This window comes from Podarcis bocagei, assembly GCF_964188305.1.
Source record: "Podarcis bocagei genome assembly, chromosome: 2".
Taxonomy (NCBI): Eukaryota; Metazoa; Chordata; class Lepidosauria; order Squamata; family Lacertidae; genus Podarcis; species Podarcis bocagei.
Genome location: NC_138126.1, coordinates 83,373,697 through 83,395,760, shown reverse-complemented (window position 1 = coordinate 83,395,760; position 22,064 = coordinate 83,373,697). Strand labels below are relative to the sequence as shown.

Genomic DNA, 22,064 nt, shown 5'->3' with positions numbered 1-22,064 from the left:
ATAATTGACAGCACATTTTAAGAGTCCTAGTTGTGTATTGTGCCTATCTCTACTTGTCCTACATCTGATGTCAGGTGTGAGGCAGCTATAGATAGGGGTAAATGGCCTCACAAGATAACGGGTTTAATTAGGCATGCAAGACAGAGGTTCACCCACTCACTGTCTCACACATACACCCCACCCCCCAGATATAGCACCACCAAATCACAGCTCTTCTGCTTTCAACTGGGAATATCCTCTGCTTCCAGACTTCTAACAACCTCTAGCCAAGTGATTCACTCTCCTTTCCCTAGCCCCAAAGGGGTGATTGGCATTGCAACCACTGTGTGGGGGGAAAGGGTTAATGTGCCCATCTGTGTTATGAAAGCCAGCCCTACTGTCCACATTCATGTCCTGTTTCTATGACTTTTTCTGTCATCAGCAATTTTATCAAACTAGTAAACATTGTATGAAGCATCAGTAAAGCTTGTCAGCTTTTGAACTAGCCCCCATAGCTGCCTCTTTAAAAATAGTTTGCCTTCAATTAGAAGCTGGCAATATTTAGTTTCATACCAATGGAAGTTTCACCTGCTTATTTCTGTATATCAGACCTATGTTCCAGGCACAGGGGCAGGCCAGACCATTTTACCAGGTCAGTTGGTAATCCAAGTGGTAAGTATATAACTGGATTATTAACCATTATTAAGTCAAAGCAGATAGGCTCCTTAGGACAAATGCTGGATATAGAAGAGAAGCTACCTAGCAAAGGTGAGAGATAGTGAGGCTGCATCTTAATTTGGAGCCCAGTCCTGTGACTTCTGAGTATGCGTCCTTAGTATCAGGCTACACAACACACACACATTACGCATATAAGTGCTCTTTTAAGAACACACGGGTGACCAAATTAAACACAATAACATTTTATATTTCCTTTCAAAAGCTGGAAAGCATTTGCAACCTTACAAGGCAATTAAAACAAAAATTTCTCTAGCACTATCCAGAGTCACTTTATGCCCTCAGATTCCATGACAGCAAACTAAAAACCAAAAGCAAGCAGCTTTTGTGCATGTACATAATAAAGCAGATAGTCTTTGCTTTCTGTAAGGGGTAATCTAATGCAACAGCTTAGAGTGTGCTGCAGGGAGCTGCTAGATGAGAGCAGCTAAGTTTTAAAGATTTGTTCTACACAAGAGGACTTAAGATTTGAAATAGGGGGAAGTATTAGCCTCTCTTGCCCCTCATCCCAATTTTTGGCAAGGGTGGCACAACGCTGTACAATGAATGCAACACAAGGGAGTCTTTAACTCTGCCCTAATTTGTTTCAATTTTCTACTTTAGTTCAGGGAGCCAAGTTTAGTTTGCCCACCTGGGGCATAAAATAAAATACCACAAGCAGAGATTTGTGCTACTCCTCCCTGACAGTAATAAACATAGCAAAATAACAACACATTAAACCATCTGCTGCAGTTTCGTGACATCCCAGTTCACTTGCCTAAGGGCAGGCTTCCTCAACCTTGGCCCTCCAGATGCTTTTGGCCTACAACTCTCATGATCCCTAGCTAGCAGGATCAGTGATCAGAGATGATGGGAATTGTAGTCTCAAAACATATGGAGGGCCGAGGTTGAGGAAGCCTGCCTAAGGGTATGACCAGCCCTCTACATACAGTCATCATTCTAGCCCTATGTTTTGGATGTTCTTGGACCGTCTGTTGAAACCTGGAAGTAAAGCTTTTACTGCACTAATAACCTTATATATGTCCTTGCCAAATGGTTTGTGTTATGCAGACTTTAAAGCAGAGAGAGGGCGGCCTACATTCTATTTCCATGCCCTCTCAGCCCAAATTAATGTGGGTTGCAAGGAGAGAGGGGGTGAGGAGGAAGGTGCCCTGCTCACTTTGCTCTGACCTCCTTTCACTGGCTTCAGCCCTGCCCATTGGTGGTATGCACTCCCTGACAGACTGTTCCTGCAGGAATGTGACCTCAACAGGAGAAAGTTCCCTACCCCAGATTTAAAAGTAACTATTTATTTATAAAAAATATTCAGAGTAACAAAGAGAAGAAAAGCTTTGTAAGAAAGTCATCTGCTCCATTCTACTTTATTGAATATAAACTATATGGCTACCCACCCATGTTCGCCATGTTCCATATTTTTTACACAATGTAAAAAGGTCAGAATGTGACAGAACACACAGCACTGAACATCTAGAGAATATTTGCTTTCTTCTTCTTTTTTAAAGAAAAAAAAGTTTGAGTAAGATTTTTCATAGTCAAGGGACAGAGCCCAAATTATGCAGAATATATAAATATGCAATGTTCCAACATTCAGGTTTATGTTGCTTCCAGAATTCATATTTTCTTAGGACAGCATTTGAGTTACTCTGATGCCAGAAGTTTTTTTAAAAAACAAAGAAACTATCATGGGCACCATAAAATGCCCATTTCACAGAAGGAAAACCCTGGCAATGCTCAGAACCTCACCCCTACTCTGCCAAATAGGCAAAATACTCCCCCCCCCCCGCAAACACAGACACAGACAAGAAAAGGCAGCATCTTCCTAAAAGCAGCCAATTTCTCCTTACCAAACATCCATCTCAAAGTAAAAACAAAACAAAAAGACAAAACAAAAAATTGTAGGAGTAGGGACTTTTGGTAGATTATGGTCTTATTGTATTCAGGATCTCATAAAGCTACTTTTTCTAATACATAAAGAGAGTTATTACCTTGTTTAATAACTAAATGGCAAGTAGAAATCCAACAGTTGTGGTTTCTACAGCAGATGCATGAGAATATTCACTTCTGAAATATCTGGTACGCGTTTGTTAAAAGCACCAAACTTCTAAATAGCCATTCAAGTTGCAACCTTTCATTGAATCCAAAAAGTTAGACCTATTATTCAGCTGGAGATATTATGCTGCCCCAGACAGTTTATACATGAAACCTGTATGATTTTCAGGGTGTGGGGGCATGTTATGTATCTAACAAAACAACTGGGGAAATATTATAGTTGTTGGGATGTGAGAAGCCTTCTTCTGTGACATGCCAAGCCAAAACTACTTTGTAATGCATTTTGCCAAAACCCGACAAGATTGTAAAGTTTCTTTTTCCTGCCCCTGCATCTTTGACAGTAATCAGAAAAAGCAGGTGAAGCTTTTCTTGAAATGGTAAGAGCAACTTAACCTGCTTAATTTATGAGGTTCTTCCAGAGGAAGCGTGGGATTGAAATGGCCACTTACCTCTCTCCACAGTGGCGGTCCACCTCAGTGCCTCGTCTCCCCGTGGAACCTCACCGTTTTTCAGTGGCCGTTGCTGCTGCTCCCTGGCTGCCGCAGACCCACATGGCAATCCACCAAGCCCACTATTCAAATTGGCCTATCCAGGGTGAGGAGATTTCACCCCTCCCATATCCAAGAATCTGCTGATGTTCTCTGCTGATTCTCCAGAGAGGAGGGGGCGGTTTCTGCTCTCTACTTATTCCGCTCCAGCCTCACATCAAAGAGAGAGCTCATGTGTATAGATAAGGTTGCTGCTAAGAGCAGCTGCAGACACTCAGTGCAGTTCAGCTTTTTCGTTTAGACCTCATTTAGCTCTGTACATAGTTGTGTATTATAGTTGTAGATAGAATAAAGAAGATATTCTACAGAGCTGCTCTCCGAGTCGTTTATGCTCTGCTATACTCTGCTATACTCTGCTGTGCGACGACTGTCTTCTTGTGGAAGTGAATCTGGTGCTCACAACTCTAAGCTGTGAGTCCACAGCACTTTGACCTGTTCCTGTGCAGAAGGTGGTCTCTGGAAGTGCTACCCAGCTCGCCTAGCCCAGTCGGGGCTGAAGTGTATGAGTCCAGTTGGTGGCACTGGCTCAAGGGCGATGCTGACACAGGGCAGCCTAGGGGGTTTGGGGAGTGGACCTGAGAGACACAGTCTTCCCTCAGGTAAATTTCCCAGGCGTAAAAGCAAGCCAAGGCTACAGCGCAGTCATCCAGGAGCGTCACTTGCGCAACCCTCCCTTTAGACATTTCTATTGTTTCTTTTAAGCCCCCTTTCTTTCCAGCTTAGTGGGCTTTGCTATGGTCTTTGGACAGTTGCCATATTTGGAACTGGGAAGGAATTTCCCCTGCACTGCAGGTTTTGCCTTCCCCATAGCACTACTCACAACTTTGGTGGTCTAGGCCTTGGGCAGAATCCTTAGGCTATCTCCTAACCTTGGGGAGAGGGGTGAAGTGGTGACTCAACCCCCTTCCGGCGGCGTTTGCTGGGCACCCCATTAGAGGGGTCTTGAAGGCAGACCATAGAGTCTGAAGCGGGTGGGGACTGGGCCATGGAGCTTCCTCAGCACTTAGGGTGAGGCCATCCACATAAACCTGCATTTTGCGATGGCCCCTTCTCTTCCCCAAGCAGATCCTGTCGTGCCTCAGACCCTGCACTACGGGGCTGAGAGGGATACATGCCCAATGCCTATGCCAAAGATTTGCCTACCTCTGAAATCTATAAAGTTGTGGCCTTTTTAATCCCAGACAGTTGTGATGTCCATTTATTCATATACCCTAGTTAGTCAGACTCCCCAGTGGATAGAGACTCTATGGCTGGGCACACAATGGAATACATGTGCCACAATTGAGTTGAGCAACTGAGAAGGACAGTAAGAAGGACAGTAAGTGGCAACTTTCATGTTAGGTGTGGAAATGGAATTCAAAAGCATAGCTGTCAACTTCCCCCTTTTTTAAAGGGAAATTCCCTTATTCTGAATAGGATTCCTCACAAGAAAAGGGAAAAGTTGACAGTTATGCTCAAAAGTAGGCAAGATTTTTCTGAGATTTTTCTCTGTCTTCTTAGTCATTGGGTAGTTAGTTAACTCCTGCTGGCAGAGGCAGCCAACCCTGCAGTGGGCTTTCGAAGTCAAGCTATTGTTTGTATACACGGTAATCTCAGTGAGAGAAATTTCACTTGCTTTCACTGCATGCCACTCTGTGCTGGGCACAAATTCTTCTGCATGTTGTTTTTTTTAAAAAAATAAAAAATACCCCTTTTCATTCATGATAAATCACTTCCCCCGTCTCTGAGAACTAAGTCAGAAATCATGAATGAGAGTTACAGGGAAGAAATGTGATGTATACAGAAAGATGCACTTTAAACAGCAGCATTTCAGTGCAGTAGCCACCCCCCTTCTGACTTTGGTATTAATTGCTGCATTACCACTGTCCTGTAAGTCAGCAAAGCTTGGTATATGAGCAAACTCCTCCTCCCTGCTGCTTTCTACAGAGGCTCCCTGTGCACCAAGTACCATCCGGATTGGTAAAGCCACAGGGCATCTTACGGCATAAATGTAGGCTGCATGGTTAAAATCTTGCTGGGGTGAGCTGTACCTTTAACACAGACTATACAAACAAGCCTCTACTGCAACCTTTCCGTGAAAGCTTTAGAGAAATCCATTTCAGCACAGAGGTGCTGCTGCTGCTACTGCTGCTGCTGCCACTGGAACCTCAGATCAGACTTCTGTACCATCTAAGTTGGAAAGGGACTTTCCTGTCTCTGGACTGAAGGAGAGAGAGAGAGAGAGAGAGAGAGAGAGAGAGAGAGAGAGAGAGAGAGAGAGAGAGAAGAGCTTCCCTCCTCTTCGGTCAACCATGAGTGACTGTTCGAAGAGATGTAAACATGGAATTGTTAAATTTGCCCAAACCATCTTTAAACTCATCACAGGGACACTCAACAAAGGTAATGAAAGGAATTCTGTCTTCTGTAAACTGTGGGGAATGGGGAACCGCTGTTGCCAGTTGGGGCTTTTATTACGGCTGAAATTAGCCAGGTCCCTTTGGGGACATTGTTTCCTAGAGTGAAGTCATGTGCAGTGAAGGATGGAAGTGATGCTGGTTAGCCTTACATAACTGTTTGTAACTTCGGAGAGGTAGTTGTGGGCTCTGAGACATTCAGGCTGCAGTGTTTTCATTCATGTTTTTTGGGGGGGAGGTGTTGGTTCTACAAGCAGGTTTTTGTGCAGTTGTAGGAAGTCACTGCTTGCTAGTGTACACAAAATAAAAAGGTTTGGCAAAGTGTTCTGCTCTAGTGTCAGATTAGTATCTTAATAGTGTACTTGATTGAGAATTCGTCTTGTTGCAAGTGGTAGTGTGTGTCTCTAAAAACCTTTAGTTCTAAATCTGGGACATTAGTTATTGCAGGCATTGCTTCAAAAGCTATTATCCTTGCACGCTTGCAGTATCTAGAGTGAAGTGTGAATCAGTTCACTGAATCTGTTTATTTTTAGATGGGTCAAAGCCTTCTCTTTCCTGTTTACCTCCACTTTCTCCTTCCTCTCCCCAGCTACAGAAATGGGGATGGTCCCTGAATGTATTGAAATCAATGGCTTTTTTCAAAAATCATTTTAAAGAGTGAAATTTTCATTGGCTGTTGTTTGTCTGAACTTTAGGAACAGGGAAAGTGCTTTAATTTTCTTAAGTGTCCTGTGCATTCAGACCTCAACTGCTTCAAATATCTACTTGAGACTTCTCTAAAGTTTATTGGCTTGAGCCCATTTTAAAAACAGGATCACATGTGTGTTTAATGCAGCTGTTGAGTCTCATTATGGTTACCTGATGAGTTTATTTCAATAAAAGAGCATAAAGCTTTAAAAACACATTAGGTACATGATCAGAAAAATGAAGGAATGTTTCTTGAGAAGTGTGAAACCTCATATGTACTATTTTAGTGTTAGTGGTTGTGGGGGAACTGTGTGTTTGTTTTGGATATTATTTTCCCACAGAAATAACTTAATGTGTACCTGGGGATGTATGTTAACAGCTGGTGACAAATACCAAGATATAATGTATTAGCACATCCTCTTCTAGTACAAATTGGGGAATTAATTCATTTGATTCCTTTGTATTTGTAATGAACAGATTCAAAAATCCAATAATGGCTGGTTCCTCTCGTGATTTCCAAGTCAGTTTATACAAAACATTACGATTTCCATGTTTCTCTACTTATTCTCTTGCTGTTTCCTTTCTTCCTTTGTATGAAGACTGTTGAGCATAAGGCCAGCTGAGAGAAATGAAAATCAAACAATTTAAAACTTGTTATAACTATCAGGTGGTGGCAGTTCTTTATCATCACCAAGGTGCCTTTTCATACAGAAGCACTGAAAAAAAAAGTTTCCAAGAAAAATACCATGCTGGACAATTGCATGTCAGTGCTGTGAAAAGAAGTGGTGGCATTCTTCCCCCATGGATTCAGGCTTCCAGCACACCAGTGTACTAATTCCTACTTCTATGGTGGAAAGAAGTTGTGTGTGTTCTTAAAACTTTGAACTTGGTGATTTCTCCCCACCCCTGCCCCTTTTGTCCTTTAGTGAAGCTGGTCTCTTTCTGAATGTCAGGTGTGCCAGCCACCTAGGGGAAAGGTTTCGGGAGACACTTGGACAAGACACTCTCATTGACCCCCCTTTTCCTTACCACGGCAAACTGCATGATAGCCCTCCCCTCTAAGCACAACTGCCCTGAGGGAGAACAGAAGGCACAGGCAGGATGCTGCTTCATCTTCTCACAGATATCACTGTTGGGGTGCTCAGAGAGGGTAGGTATAACCACAAGGTTCAGGAATTCTCAGCGGACTCCTTGCAGAGATATGGGTCTTTCAAAGTGCCAGATGATGCCTTAGGCAAGAAGACCCAAGAATCCTCGCTGCATTATGGTTCCAAACAATTGATTTAATACAATTTTAGCAGATTGATCCCTCATTAGACCAGCAACCTCCATGCTCACCTTTGATATCTTCAAAAAAATGAGGAAATTTGTCATTCAACACTAACAAAATTAGGATAAATTTAGTATCCCTGAGTAAAAAAAGGTGAAAGAGAAGCATAGTTGGCAATGGAGTGCAAAGGTCAATTTATTATACAGTATGTGATTATGTATATGGATTATGCAATAAACTCAAGCAGACAGAGTTTGTGTGTGTGTAGCCCAAGCCTAAGATGTTTACTGAGAAGTTCCCATGAGTTAAATGATGTGTGCTGCCTAGTAAATGTACTGATAACTACAATGCTAATAACATAGAAGCATATAAAGGGATGTGGAGGATGCAGAACTACTTCAGATTGATTTTGGGATATTGGTGTATTGAGACTACAATGGGGTTTGTGCCATCTAATGATTATGGTTCCCCTGAAAACAATATTGGTAATAGGTGTGTGTTGAAGCTCCAAACCTGCTGGGCTTCTGCACATGAATTCTTGTAATGAATTTATAGATTATGCTTCACATTGGTCATGCATGAGTGTGAGACCCTCTAACCAGTACAAATGACTAGAAAATGTATGTTGCTTTATAACACTGGAATCATGGTCCCATTGCTCATCTCTTATTTGAAATGATGATGTGTGCTCCGACTTAGTCATTTCTGTTTTCTGGCAACATCCAACTTCAAAGCTGCAAACATTAGATGTTTGTGGTCTCCAAGGAATCAAACTTTTGAAACTTTAATCATGTCTTTTCTTTTGCAGCATGACTTTCAGACTGGAAGATACAGACTTAGGAAGGCATAAACAATAGGAACAAGTTGATTTTAAAATGTCTCTCAAGTATCTGATGTAATTAAAATTGAACATTCTCATATAATAAGTTAGGAAACTAAAAAGTCAAATAAACACTTATTTAATGGATTAAACATCTTGAAGAGAAAAGCAGTTCTGGGTAAATGATGGCATTACAATTAACTAACTATGATTACCTGATGGGATGAGAACTGTATGTTCCAGAAAATGTTTCTTCTTCAGACACTTAGGATATTCTGTTTATTTACTAAACTGATTGCTCCTGGATATAATGCAGATCCAAAGAGATCTGTACCATCCCCACCCACCCACCCCCTTCACCCCAGTGGTACAGACATGTTTTTCCACATTGCCTCTTTCAAGCACAAATTGTACAAAAATAGTAAAAATCACTCAAACCACAGAATGATATGCCATACTTTCAGTCAACATTCTATGAGATCCATTGCTGGTTTTAATGCTATGGCTTGTAAAAGTTGAGGTTAAGAGCTGCAAATCCTAGAGCCCAAGTAAATGGACGGCTGTTCTTACACAGATTACTTGCAGTCCGTGACTGCATGTGTTGGTGTGCATACTGTACACCAATGCTTGTTGGAGCCCCAATTCCTTCTGCAGACTCTTTGGGAAGTGGCATTTGATGTGGTGTAAAGCGCTGCAGCTGGAAGGGAAATGTCATCTACCATCAGGGATCAGTATTTTCAGGTATGTGCTGAAGGGAACTCCAAAAGCTACTTGGCTGCTGCCTCTCCTCCCAGCTGTCTGTTCACTGCCATAATCAAATGAGGAGAGCGAGGGCAAACTTGCTTCAGGAACAGTGAACAAGCAGCAGCATTAACAGCAGTGATAAGGAGGGGGTAGGTCTGCTCAGGGCTTTGGTTGCAAGTGGAGGACACCCATCAGTCTAGAAGTGAATAATCCTTCCAAGGAACTCTTCCTTGAACCAATACCAATACGGAAAATAGGTAGTCCTGTTTCTGACTCTCTCATTGCAGCTTATAAAAGTGGGGGAGAAATATGCATTCTTTGCACTTGGAACGGTTTCTGGAATTTGTAACTCATCAGTGCCCTATATGCAGATGCAACAGGCCTGCGCATGAGCCACCACCTCTTGGAAGTCCACAGCAGATGTGTGTAGAGCCCACTCCCCATAAGTGCATAGCCAGTAATTGAAATATGTACCAGTACCTGGGCCAAGGTTTAGGATATTCTGGCCATTATTTAGTATTGTTCAAAAAGGTCCATAAAAGTACCTAAGGTTGATAATTCAAAAGAGATCATTTGTATAATGTAATAAGAGCAGAGAGCTATTTAGTTGATGACTCATCTGGGATCTCCTTTCTCAAAGTTGGAGAAATTTCTGTAGTTTAAGTAACCTGCACTCTTTCTTTGCTCCTGAAAGTCCTTGTTAAAGCTACCACTTCAGGATCAATGCATGGGATTTTTTGTGTGTATGTTTAGTTTCTATTATGCATTCTAAGTTTCTGGCAGCTGGTAATTTTTGCCTACTTTCATTTTAATTGCCTAATTATCTGCTCCGGTGAAATAAAGCCCTCCCAGTCTTTTCATCTGCTCTCCCCCTCCCCCTCCCACCCGGCGAACAGATGAGCTGTGTAATATTTACAAATGTAATACTATAATTAACAGCATATAATGTTTGGATTAATTTTATAATGTTTGCTGCCTTCATGCTTGTGGTGATAAGGGATGTTCTTTGTACTTGTGTAACAAATACGATTGATCTCTACTAAGTATAACAGAGGAACTGTGATATGTAATCTGTAGTGTGTAATCTGTAATCTGTAATCTGGAGCCAGTGTGGTGTAATGGTTAAGAACGATAGTCTCCTAATCTGAGGAACCGGGTTCGCATCTCCACTCCTCCACATGCAGCTGCTGGGTGACCTGGGGCCAGTCACACTTCTTTGCAGTCTATCAGCCCCACTCACCTCACAGTGTTTGTTGTGGGGGAGGAAGGGAAATGAGAATGTTAGCCGCTTTGAGACTCCTGAAAGGGAGTGAAAGGCGGGATATCAAATCCAAACTCTTCTTCTTCTTGTATGGCCAATGTATTCCTATACAATATCCTATAAAATATCCAGTCTATGCAAGTATGTAACTGCTGCTGTGTTTTCCTAGTCAGCCAAAGGAAGTAACTGCAGATGTGATGAGAACATCAGCAGGAATCAGTGATAGTGGAAGCATATTTTTGCTTTATCTCAGTCAGGACAGTGATCCAATGTAGAATTTGGCACTTTATTGGCATAATCTGAAACTCCTCCTCCTATGAAAGGCAATACTGTTTGACAAAGAGGTAGGTATGATCAACTGCATTCAGGGAGCTTTTAGCATTCCTGTATTGCAATTGTGATATTTATTTATTTATTTATTTATTGGATTAATATTCCCCCCCTATAGCCAAAAAGACTCTCAGAGCAGCTTCCAAAAATCAGCAAGAAGGTGGTCAAAATTAAATTATGACACATGAGGAGAAAGCAAGTTCAAGCATATGGTATTCAAGTTACAGTTGATATAAACAGCAGTTCATCTCTGGAAACACTCTTTTCTCTCTCTCTCACCTCAATCCCCTAGTCAACATCCAACATCCAAGTGCAATGCCCATGCCATGAGGACAAAAAAGATCCTGCCATGCAGTTCTTCCCTCAGACTAAATGGCTTTCAGCATGGTTTATGAGCTGCCTTATGCAGTGTTAATTCTGATGATAATCGGTCTCTTGGGCAAAATTCTTTTATAAGCTTGCCACCTGATTTCCTTGAAGTGGAGGTGCTGTGAATATAACCTTTTAAATAAAGAATATATTTGTCCACGGAAAGAGAATAACCAATGGACAGGAATGGTGGAAATTGTAGGTCCAACAGGTCAATCATGAGTGATCGTGGTCAGTCGTGGTCGATTGTGGCTTACTTCCAATCTCCGGTAGCAGAAAGTATTGTTTTGAAAGTCTCCCCCCCCCCCGCCGCCCTCGCTCTGTCCGTCTGTTACATGAATTGGGTGGTCGTTAGCGCTACTAAGCTTTCGTGTATTTTGCTAAGTACGTTTGTTAATAGTGCTATTAATAGTTAATAGTGCCATTGCTATTGAGCGTTTATTGTTTATTGTCCCCCCCCCCCAAAAAAAGAAGCTCTGGAACTTTTGCCTCCTGTAAAAAAAAGCTCCACAACTGAAGCCTCCCCTCCCAAAAAAGCTAAACAACTTGCCCCCCCCCCTAAGCTCAGCAGCTTTGAATACTCCTCTAAAAAAAGCTCAGCAACTTTAACCTCCCCTAAAAAGAGCTCACAATCTTGGCCTCCCACCCCCATTACAATGGGTAGATCACTGCCAGTTGTTTTATACTGGGAGTAGATCACAGCCTCTAGAGAGTTGGACGTGCCTGGCCTAGAGCATCTGGAGGCCTGTTGGTTTCTTATCCCCGTTGTAAAGAATGTGATACAGCTCCATCCTTGGCTGCTAGCTTCTTCTCTTACCCTATCGATATTCATCTTGTGTTTATCTCTTTTCACCTGTCTCTCATGTCATGGAGAATGGCAATGGTAGTATGGTATGGGCTGTTTCCTGAATGGATTGGTTTATATTAGATATTTTACTGTGGAAGAGCCAGGTGTGGTTGATACCGTCACATCAAATGTTGGTCTACAGCTGTTAGCACAGTTCCAGATTTTTTAAAATGGATACAGGCAGAAAACACATCAGGATTGTAAGTCCGTGTTCTCCTTGAAATGAATATTCATGGAGTATTTCCACTTGGGAAGCTTAAATTCACACAGAATTACAAATCTACCCTTACTCTCATTTTTCAGTGAGCTTCTAATTTTGTTGCGTTGCCAGTTTTCTAATATTTTCCTTTCCAAGGAAAGAGGATGGACTACATCAACTGCTGATAACTTAAGTAGTTACGAGATTTAAAGTAAGAATGATTAATGGTAACTCTCTAAATGGGAGGCACGGTACAGTAGCTTTTCAGAAGAGTGGTGAAAAGACCGATGCAGCTAAGCATTGCCGAGGTGCTAATACATATTGCCCAAAATAGCTGAAATCCTGCAAAGAGTGATGTGTTATAAAATTGCATTTCAAAAGTTGATACTTTATAGTCAGCGTTTATCATTAACGTAGCTTTGCACTTGGATTATTCTAAATAAGATGTTGCCTCTGAATAATTATTATTCTGTGTAAGATGTTTCCTTTGGACTAAGTTGCACAACATTACATTCACACTGTGACAAGCTCAGGGTTATATCTCCTCTTTATAATCACAACAACTCTGACAGGTAGGGATTGAAACTCAAGTCTCCTGAAACCTGAGCCACTACATTGTGCTGGTTTTTGATGTGATCAGCTCCCACCATTCTCAGATGTTTGCTGCACGCTGGAAAATAAAACTAGGTAATTGTGGTTGCAGTTTAGGAGGGAAGTTCTTTATCTTGTCCTGGTTAAGGAGTTATGTTCTGCTGTTCTTGATTGCTCAGATCACAAACTATAGTTTCTGCTTGAACTGGGGGTAGCTAAATTGCAAGGCGCTGAAATTTATGGTGTGCACTCTTATACTGTCTGGTGTCCTTATTATGAAAAGGGATAAACACATATGACAAACACTAGGATCCTTATAGCAAGGCTGCCATGTTGTTAGCAGAAAAATTGGAAGAAGATTGGGCTTTTCCCACTGTTGGTCTTTGCTGTTGTTGTTACATTTGTATTACAGTGATGAACAGTGTCTATGTGTCACTGTTAAAACATAGCTTTTTAGGCTGCTTTTCCCCTTGTTTTTGACTGGATGACTGAAGAAATGGCAACTGGAGAAGACAATTTGATGCAGGCAATTTGAACTATATTGGCATATACTCAGCTTTAATTTCTCCTGTTCCCCCACAGGCCTTATTTCAGATGACTGACCACTTTGAAACGGAGCTACAAATAGGCTTCATGGAGCTGTGAGGTCCAACACTTCTTTTCATGCTGTTCTTGATTTTTTTTTTCTCCTCTTGAAAAGACCCTTGCTTCTTTTCAATGATGCAAACACTTTTCTGGCTTCCTTAATTGGCCTCACATTTGTGCCAGCCTGAATTTGTTTGAACTATTGGCAGCACTGAGTTCCATTGATCATCATGCACTCTACTCCATCCTTGTGTGCTTGCCTGCTTCTAGTCCTGGATTTAGTTCTGCTGCTTCATCTTAGCATTTTTGCTGCTGAGAGGTGTTCTGTTTATTTTGTATCTAAGCCCCAACTAAGACAATGGGAATTTGAAATGATTCAGTTTTGTTTTTAAAACACACATTGAATGAATTGCTTATGCAGTATTATGCTGATATGTTGTGACTGTATTCTGCTGGAGTTTGCACAAATGAGATTTGTCTTTCCATTAAAAAAAGATAAAAATAATACCTTTCTTTACTTGGGAACAAATGTTGTGAGCAACATAAAGAGCAAGTTACATAAAGGTACTAAATTATTATTATTTATTTAAAGAATTAATATACCACCCTTAATTAAGGACATATAGTACTGTGGAAACTCTACTTACAACCGTAATCCATTCCTGTGGTCCAGTCATAACCAGAAACATACATAAGTAGAGGCGCACTTTTCCATAGAAAGTAATGGAAAAGTGAATTGATCCGTTCTAGACGATGAAAAACACCCCCTAAAACAGCAATTTAACACAGATTTTACCATCTAATGAGACCATAGTTCCATAAAATGAAGGCAACAATCAATGTACTGTACTATAAAATAAATAAGACAGTATTGTAGATGAAAAAAATTAACATTTACAGTACAGTGGTACCTCGGGTTACATACGCTTCAGGTTACATACGCTTCAGGTTACAGACTCCTCTAACCCAGAAATAGTACCTCGGGTTGAGAACTTTGCTTCAGGATGAGAACAGAAATTGTGCTGCGGCGGCGTGGTAGCAGCAGGAGGCCCCATTAGCTAAAGTGGTGCTTCAGGTTAAGAACAGTTTCAGGTTAAGAACAGACCTCTGGAACGAATTAAGTACTTAACCCGAGGTACCACTGTATTTTTTTTCTTACGTGCACTGATGATACAGTAGTTATTGTTTGGATGGGGGGGCTTTTATCCATTTATGCAGTCACACAATCAACCAGTAGTTGAACTGGGTGCCACACAGTCACAAAAACAAGTGCTCTGCAACTGGCGGGGTGAGCTCCGGCAAACCGGAGGCCTCTTCCCAGCGGCAGAGGCCCTAGCGCTGCCCTGCAGCCAGCCGGGTGAGCTCTGAGCTGCTGGCAAGGCCTCTGTTCGTATCGAGAGGAAAGTTCATAAGTCAAAGCACCTACTGAAGGTCGTAACTGGAATCGTACGTAAGTAGAGCCGTACGTAAGTCAAGGTTCCGCTGTAGTACAGTGGTTCCTCGGTTTACAAACTCAATCCTTTCCGAAAGTCTGTTCTTAAACCAAAACCGTTCTTAAACCAAGGCGCATTTTCCCTAATGAGGCCTCCCACCGCCGGTGTTCTTCCACTGTTCGGATTCTGTTCTTAGAAGGAGGTAAAGTTCTCAAACCGGGACACTACTTCTGGTTTTGCGGAGTTCGTAAATCAAATTGTTCGTAAACAGGACTGTTCTTAAACTGAGGTACCCCTGTACAAGCACCAAACAACACAAGTTTGTTTTAGATCCTGGTGTGATGTAGCTAATGTAATATTTATTACACTGACTAACAAAACATAAATGTTAGATTCCTGTAGCAAAACATTTCAACTTCTGCATTCATCAGTTGTTCTGATCAAAATGATGCTTTAAGGATGGAACTCTTAGAAGACCTTCATTTGCTGAAGCTAAGTGATGCTGGCACTGTCCTCTAGGTTGCAGCCATGTAGTGTTAATGTGACCAGCATGTACATCCCTAAGTTTTCTCTTTTTGCTAACAGTGCTGACTCTCTTGGCATTTCTTTAGCAATTATTGGTAAGTCAGACAGGCTGTGGTTTAGTGTTTAGTGGCAGGTTGCTTCACACATTTTTTTGGTCAAAATTTGCGGTTTCTAAAATGTACACATAGGTTGGTTGTTGTTTTACGTATGTGCTGGATATTGCATCCCCCCTTTTGCATTTGATTATATAAATCATATTGCAGGACCTACAGGTGATGATGACCAGTTTGATGTAGCATGTTCTTCCCATCCTGCTGCTTTTGAAGGTAGCTGTCCACATGAGATACACACAAGTAATAGAACAGGGCTGATGTAATTTATAAGTGTGCGTGTGTTGCTTATAAAATTAAAATCAGAGCAATGTAAGGCAAGAGTATCCAAACAAAAATACATTTAAAAAATCTGTAGTTCAATATATTAAACACCCACTTACAACATCAGCAGGAGCAAGAAGCAAGTCAATAAAAATAAACACTAAAAGCTTGGTAGCAAGTGCTCAGGAGATCAGGAGATAATGCTAGAGTTAATGTACCGAAACAACTAGCCAAGTAGTCTTTTGTTTTTAAGCTCATGATTTTGTTTGCATGTTGCAGGAAGACGTCATGATAAAAAATAGGCTGCCTCATCATGGAACTGAAGTACCCTAGTGTCTAGTGTAGCCTCATGTATAGCCTTGAAAGTGTTCATCCTTAACTACAAAATAAAAGAAGCCCAGGCGCTCTAGGCTCAGGAACCAAAAGAACTGTGTGAGCTTATGGTGGTTTGATGTCAACTTGTGTAGGTCTGAGATCTTTCAAGATCTCTCATTCAGATGTGTCAAGCCAGAGGACTATATCTCTGGCAGGGACTGTGGGGTAGAAATGAAATCTGTTGCCAAAAGGGCATGTGCTGTGATTTTGTCTGACTTCAGAACATGACATTTCAGCCAGTAAAACTAAATAATTCATGTGGATTATTTTAGATGCTTGTAAAGCCCGCCTTCCATGGTCAGATTAACTCTTAGTGTGAAAGTTACCAGTTCCTGGTCTTGAATGGTGCTACATTCACTATAAAAATTAAGAGGCTCCATTGCTCCTCCTTCTGTTGCCATGGAAGGCTGCTGAGCACCTTTGTTCATGTTTAACTTTCCCAATTATTTTAAAGCATGAAGCAATTTTCCAGCACTGTAGATGTTGAAGCAAGCATTTATTTCAGCCTGGATGCCCAGAAACCCTGAATTTATTTCCATTTCAACTTGGATGCCCAGAAATCATGAATTTCTTTCCATTTCAGTTTTTGAAAAACAAACAAAAAACTGGAATTTAAACTGGCATTTTCTAACAGAAGTAACCAAAAGACTCTGAAACATGAAACCCCAAAGGGAATGCCTCCCCACTGCCACCACTTTTTGTATTAGCTCTGGGAGGTAGATATACATGGATACAATTGTCTGTAATTGATCACTATTGAATTAGTACCCTGAGAATGCATTGGTTCATACAGCATTTGAAACTTAACACATAAATATAGGTATATATTTATTTTATTGCTATTGTGACAGAGCTCCTTAGGGTGCTGTCATTGTTGAACAGGGAATTTAATTTCAGGGGATGGGGGGGGGGGTTCCCACAATTTTTAATGATCCAGTCTGTGTTTTAATGAGGGACAAAACTGATTTAACAGAAGATGGTCCTTCAATTTATTTCTGCATCCTAGCTCTATTTTTATGCAAAGTTAGTGTCTCAGTCTAGCCAGGTTTTCACACACCTATCTTAAGAAAAGAATTACAGTAATTTAACTTTGCAATTATTCTTACATCCTTGGGGTTGAAATGCATTTTCCCACTTCCTAATCTTGCACTGCTGTCTTCTATCAACCTATTTTCATGTTTCCTTCCCAAATTCATCAGTTTTTATCTTTTTAAAATTTTGTTCTCACCTTGCTTTACTCATTTTCTGAGCATCTTGTTGTAAAGGGAGATGGGACAGGTTTCTCTCAATATTTTCTGTGCTTTGTATTCTATACCTAAGAAGGTTAATCATTAATATTGTCTATACATAGTAAATTCCTGCACTCTGCTAAGATGGTTACACAGCTAAAAAAATGCAGTTATTTGCAAAAGTCTAAAACAGACAGGTCATGAGGCCGCTTCCTGCCTAATCAGCTATTTGGAACTGCTGATGTTAGCTACAGGTCAGAAGGTCGCTTCCTGCCCAGCCAGAAACTGCTGTTAACCGAAAAACCACTAGCAAGATGTTTCCTGCTTTACTTCTGCTTTTAAGAAGAGATACGAAGGGAAAGCTTAGCTAGCAAAAGAAGACACGTGTACAAGGAGGTGGGAGGGAGTGCTTGACTTAGCAGAAAGACAGGAATGTCTAGCAAGCAATAAAAATGTGTTTAGCAAGCAAGTCTGCGGGTATAAGAAAGTCTGCTGAAATGTCTTGCTTTACAGCCAGTACATTTTTAGGAACTATCGAGTTGGCTGTCTCTGAGTACAGACCTCGTCTCTGTGCTCAGATCTTAATAAACTCTTTTTCTCCAAAGAAGATATTGCTTTCCTGGTACTTTTGTTCCCTCCGAGGTCCAGGGGATGGCGTGGCTAATGGATCCCTAGGTAAATAAGGCTTCATCTCTCTGGGGGCTCGTCCGGGATTAGCCCCCTCTCCAAATACGGACCGGAGGGCCAGGCTCAACCAAGGTGAACAGCTCCGATCGGCGTTCGCATTTCCAGTGCACACCCTGCCAGTTTGTAGGGGGGGATTGCCACACCGTCCTGGAGCAGAGACATCTAGTTGAGGGAGAATAAGAGGACAGAACGGCGCCGAGGGGACAGGTCCGCAGCGGAAAAGGTAAGCCCGAAGGAAAGGGCTAGGGGCCCGAGGGAAAGGGCTAGGGGCCCGAGGGGAAGGGCCAGAGGCCTGATCAGCCTCACCTGGTAGTTGGCAATACAGTGCCCGGCAGTAAGAATGCCACCAGGAAAGGAATTGGTAAAGGTTTGGGAAAGGGAATGGGGAAGAGGGAATTGAGTGTTTTGTTGTGTGTCAGATACTCCAGTGGATGAATTGTTGAATGAGGGCCAAGGCTTAGTGTCCCCTTGGCCGAGCGATTGTAGGGTTGTGCATTTTCTGACAAACTGTAGCATGTGGAGTGTGAGAGAATTTTGAAAACCCAGTTAGGAGCGGTAGTATCTGAAAAAAATAAGGTCTGGAGCAAGCCAATGTATTCCTCTGGAATGCTTTTTAAATAACTGGAAAACAGCCACGAAGAGTGATGATTCAAATTGAAAAACAGAGACTCAAAACTTTATGTGAGGTGGACTTGCCAACCCAGGGAACTGCGTGGCTTTGATTTGCAATTAATCAACCCCCTGTGGCAAATCAACCCCCTGTGGCAAAATATATTAAATGTCCACCCAGACCAGATCCCCTATATCTCTACATGGAAGACCAATGTAAAAAAAAATCTACCATGGCTAAAGTCTTGCTGTGACAGCAACACACAGAACAGGATTTGTACAGTGAAGCCTCTGGTGTTAGAAGACCCAGAAGATGAGGAGGGGGAGTGATTAAGCCACCACCTTACACTCCACCAACAGCCCCTCCAACCCCCCCCAGGCCAAGATCAAGAAGCACAGGGAAGTGCTGGTGTAGGGGGAGGAGGACCTGCGAAGGAGGATAGTGAGACGGAAGATAACGAAGAGTTTAGGAAGACGCTAGATGATATGAATCAAGGAAAGAAAATGTGGACAGAAAGACAGAAAAAGAGACTAAAGGAGTTTGCAAAGCCATTTGAGGGAGGAGTTGGATGTAAGCCCCTTGTTAGTCAGCAGAATGCTGCACCCCTGAAAAGAGGAAGAGATGGCAACGTAAGTGGGGACAGGCGGCGAAGAGAGTTATGTCTCACAGACAGTATGAGAAAACCAGGAAGGATCAGGCAGCTGGAGAAATGCCCCTTCAGAGGGTTTATGATCCACCAGCCCCTGTCCCAGCTGGACAAACGAAGGCACCACGGTCCAGCATATACCCTTTTCAAGTGCAGATGTTTGTAATTGAAGAAATCAGAACCCCTCTTTTGAGGAGAATCCAGCAAAGATTGTAAAATTGTTTGAAGGGATTTTTTTTTTTTTTAAACCTATAATCCCACTTATGATGATGAACAATATCCCCTGGACTCACTACTAACTACAGAAGCATTGCTTGGCCCCTGCATGAGTCAACTAGGGGAATAGAGAAGGATCCTTTTATATGGGGCAGGGAACAGCAGCAGGCTTTTCAGGATCTCAAAGTGACATTACGACAAGCCCCAGTGCTTGGCATCCAAACCCCAAGAAGCCTTTTACCCTGTTCATAGATGAAGACCAGGGGGGTTAGCCAAGGGAGTCTTATGCCAGAAACTGAAAAATTGGCAGCAACCCGTCGAATACTTGTCAGAGAAGCTAACCCCAACAGAACAGAGGTTGCCCCCCCCCTGTATGAGAGCGATTGTGGCAGTGGCCACCCTACTCACAAAGGCAGATAAATTCACGTTTGGACAGGACACTAGCTGTGTGACTCCAAGAGGAAGTGCCAGATGCTGTTATTACATTCACGCCTGAAGTTTCAGGTTACCACAGCCCTTAACCTAGCTACCTTATTACAGGTAGGAGAAGGTGAACAAGGGAGCTGCCCACTCAGTCTTACCTGTGCCTGTAACAAAACCCACAAACCAAGTGGTTAATATAATTGGAGCCACAGGTAAATCACAAAAGGCCCCGTTTTTGCAGTCTGTTACCTGCTGCCTAGGTGGCCAAGTAGTCCAGCACAATTTTTGTATATACCAGAGTGTCCCATTCCTTATTGGGCCGAGACTTGTTAACAAAATTACAAGCCCAGATTTCCTTCCAACCAATGGGGAAAGTAATGATGACAACTGGACCAGCAGGAGAGTTTTCTTTAGAAATACCCCTGAGAGACCATTGATGCTTGATGATGGTAAAAGAAGAGGAGGGAATCCTCCCTGTTAGCCTGCTTCATGATGTTGACCCTGGACTATGGGCGGAAGATAAAAACCAATACCCCATCCCACGACAGGCAGCTGAAGGAGTGTGGGTGCATTTGAAGCGATTGCTTCAACATGGAATTTTGAAACAATGCCAATCACAGTGAAACACCCCACTGTTGCCAGTGAAAAAGGAAGATGGTGGGTACTGCATATAGGCCCCAAAGTTCTGGAAAATAGGAAAGGATGAACAGGACTTTGAAAAACCACTGACCCAAGGAACAGGGTCTAATTGGGTGTTCATGTTGCCCTTGGCTTTGCTTAGAGTTTGTAGCCTCCCATTGAAACGTATTCACTTGTCATCCTTTTGAAGTGATGTTTGGGAGAACGGTTCCTTATGTGTGCATGCTTTCACCTATCCCTGCTCAAGATGTGGAATTGAACAATTATGTACAGTGTCTCTCTCGAGATTTTCTCTCTCAACCCAGGCCCGAACTCCTTGCGTGACCAGTTTGAGCCAAGTGACGAGGTGTGGATAAGACTGGTCCCAGGCACCACTGCAACCGTGCTGGAAGGGCCCATCTGCTCTCCACACCCACAACTGGCACCACCCCTTGGGTCCACCACATTCAAGTGGAAAAAGCTGCTTCAGATTGGACTGTGTTTCAGCATCCTGAAGATCCCCTCCAGTGACGACTGCCTTGCTGATATCACTCCAGAGGCTGATATCTCTACGCACGGTGAAGAATTGGATGGGAGGGGCGCCCACAGGCCGCGCCCCCAACGTAGACATTTGTTCTCCAGCCAATTTAGAGGCACCACCAGAACTTTTGATATTGGTACCGGAACTCACTCCAGACGATGTGGAACCACGTTACACCCTTGATGAACAGCAGTGGACCAGCCAAGAAGGAGCAACGCTCCAGGAAGGACCAGACAGCCGTGTTTTTGTGCCCCAACATCTGGCCAGCATAATTGTAAAGAATTACCACGAGTCCACCCATTTGGGAGGCCCAGCTGCTAAAGCACATCTTGGGAGAATATTCTACCTCAACTACCTGCTGCTATAACTAACTGCTGCTATATCCCAAAATGTGCCCTGTGCGCCAACCAAGAGACTGAGAACTATCACCCTTTGAACTTCTATATGGCAGGCCAACCCCTTTCGTCCGAGACATCCCCGCCAGTTTGGGGCAGATGGGAGATCACATCACCCAAGAACAAGTGCAATCCCTGTGTTTGTTGTGTGTGTTTGCTTCCTTTCCAGGTATTCCCTCGAGCGTACACCAGCAGTCCCGCGGCAGTCTCGCTGAGTCGGTTCACCAGTCCCTCTGAGTAACAGCGTCTGGCGACCCCCTCATCCCCAACTGCAGTGAAAGTAGTCGAGGTGATCCCCTGGGTACATCACACGCATCTGAAGAAGGGTGTCTGGACTTGCAAGAGAAATCCTGCTGACCCTCTGAAGTTGATCATCACCTTGTGTCTGACGCTACCAGGAAAAAGCGTTAGGCCACGGGCAACGCGATCCTGCGACTAATCATCACAAGGACAGTTACAAAGACTTTCTCTTTTCTCTCTTATTTTCTTTATTGACTTGCTCTATGTCTTATTGCCCTGACCCTACCGAACCATACCAACCCTATTGGCCTGCTGGCCTCTGCTACGACTGGTTCGTCTTGCCGG

The 22,064-nt window shown here is 42.7% G+C and overlaps 1 protein-coding gene across 4 annotated transcripts in view; it reads left to right on the top strand.

Moving 5' to 3' along the window:
- Positions 1-22,064, top strand: part of KCNIP1 (potassium voltage-gated channel interacting protein 1) — a 613,686-nt gene that overhangs the window by 87,169 nt on the left and 504,453 nt on the right. Inside the window, exon 1 of one of the 4 annotated variants that reach the window (XM_081178866.1) lies at positions 5,428-5,690. The exons of the other annotated variants lie outside the window; for them this stretch is intronic. Coding sequence (XP_081034992.1) covers positions 5,603-5,690 — 88 coding nt within the window. The 5' untranslated portion in view covers positions 5,428-5,602. Of the gene's footprint in view, positions 1-5,427; positions 5,691-22,064 lie in introns of those variants that run through there. 4 annotated transcript variants of the gene reach the window in all.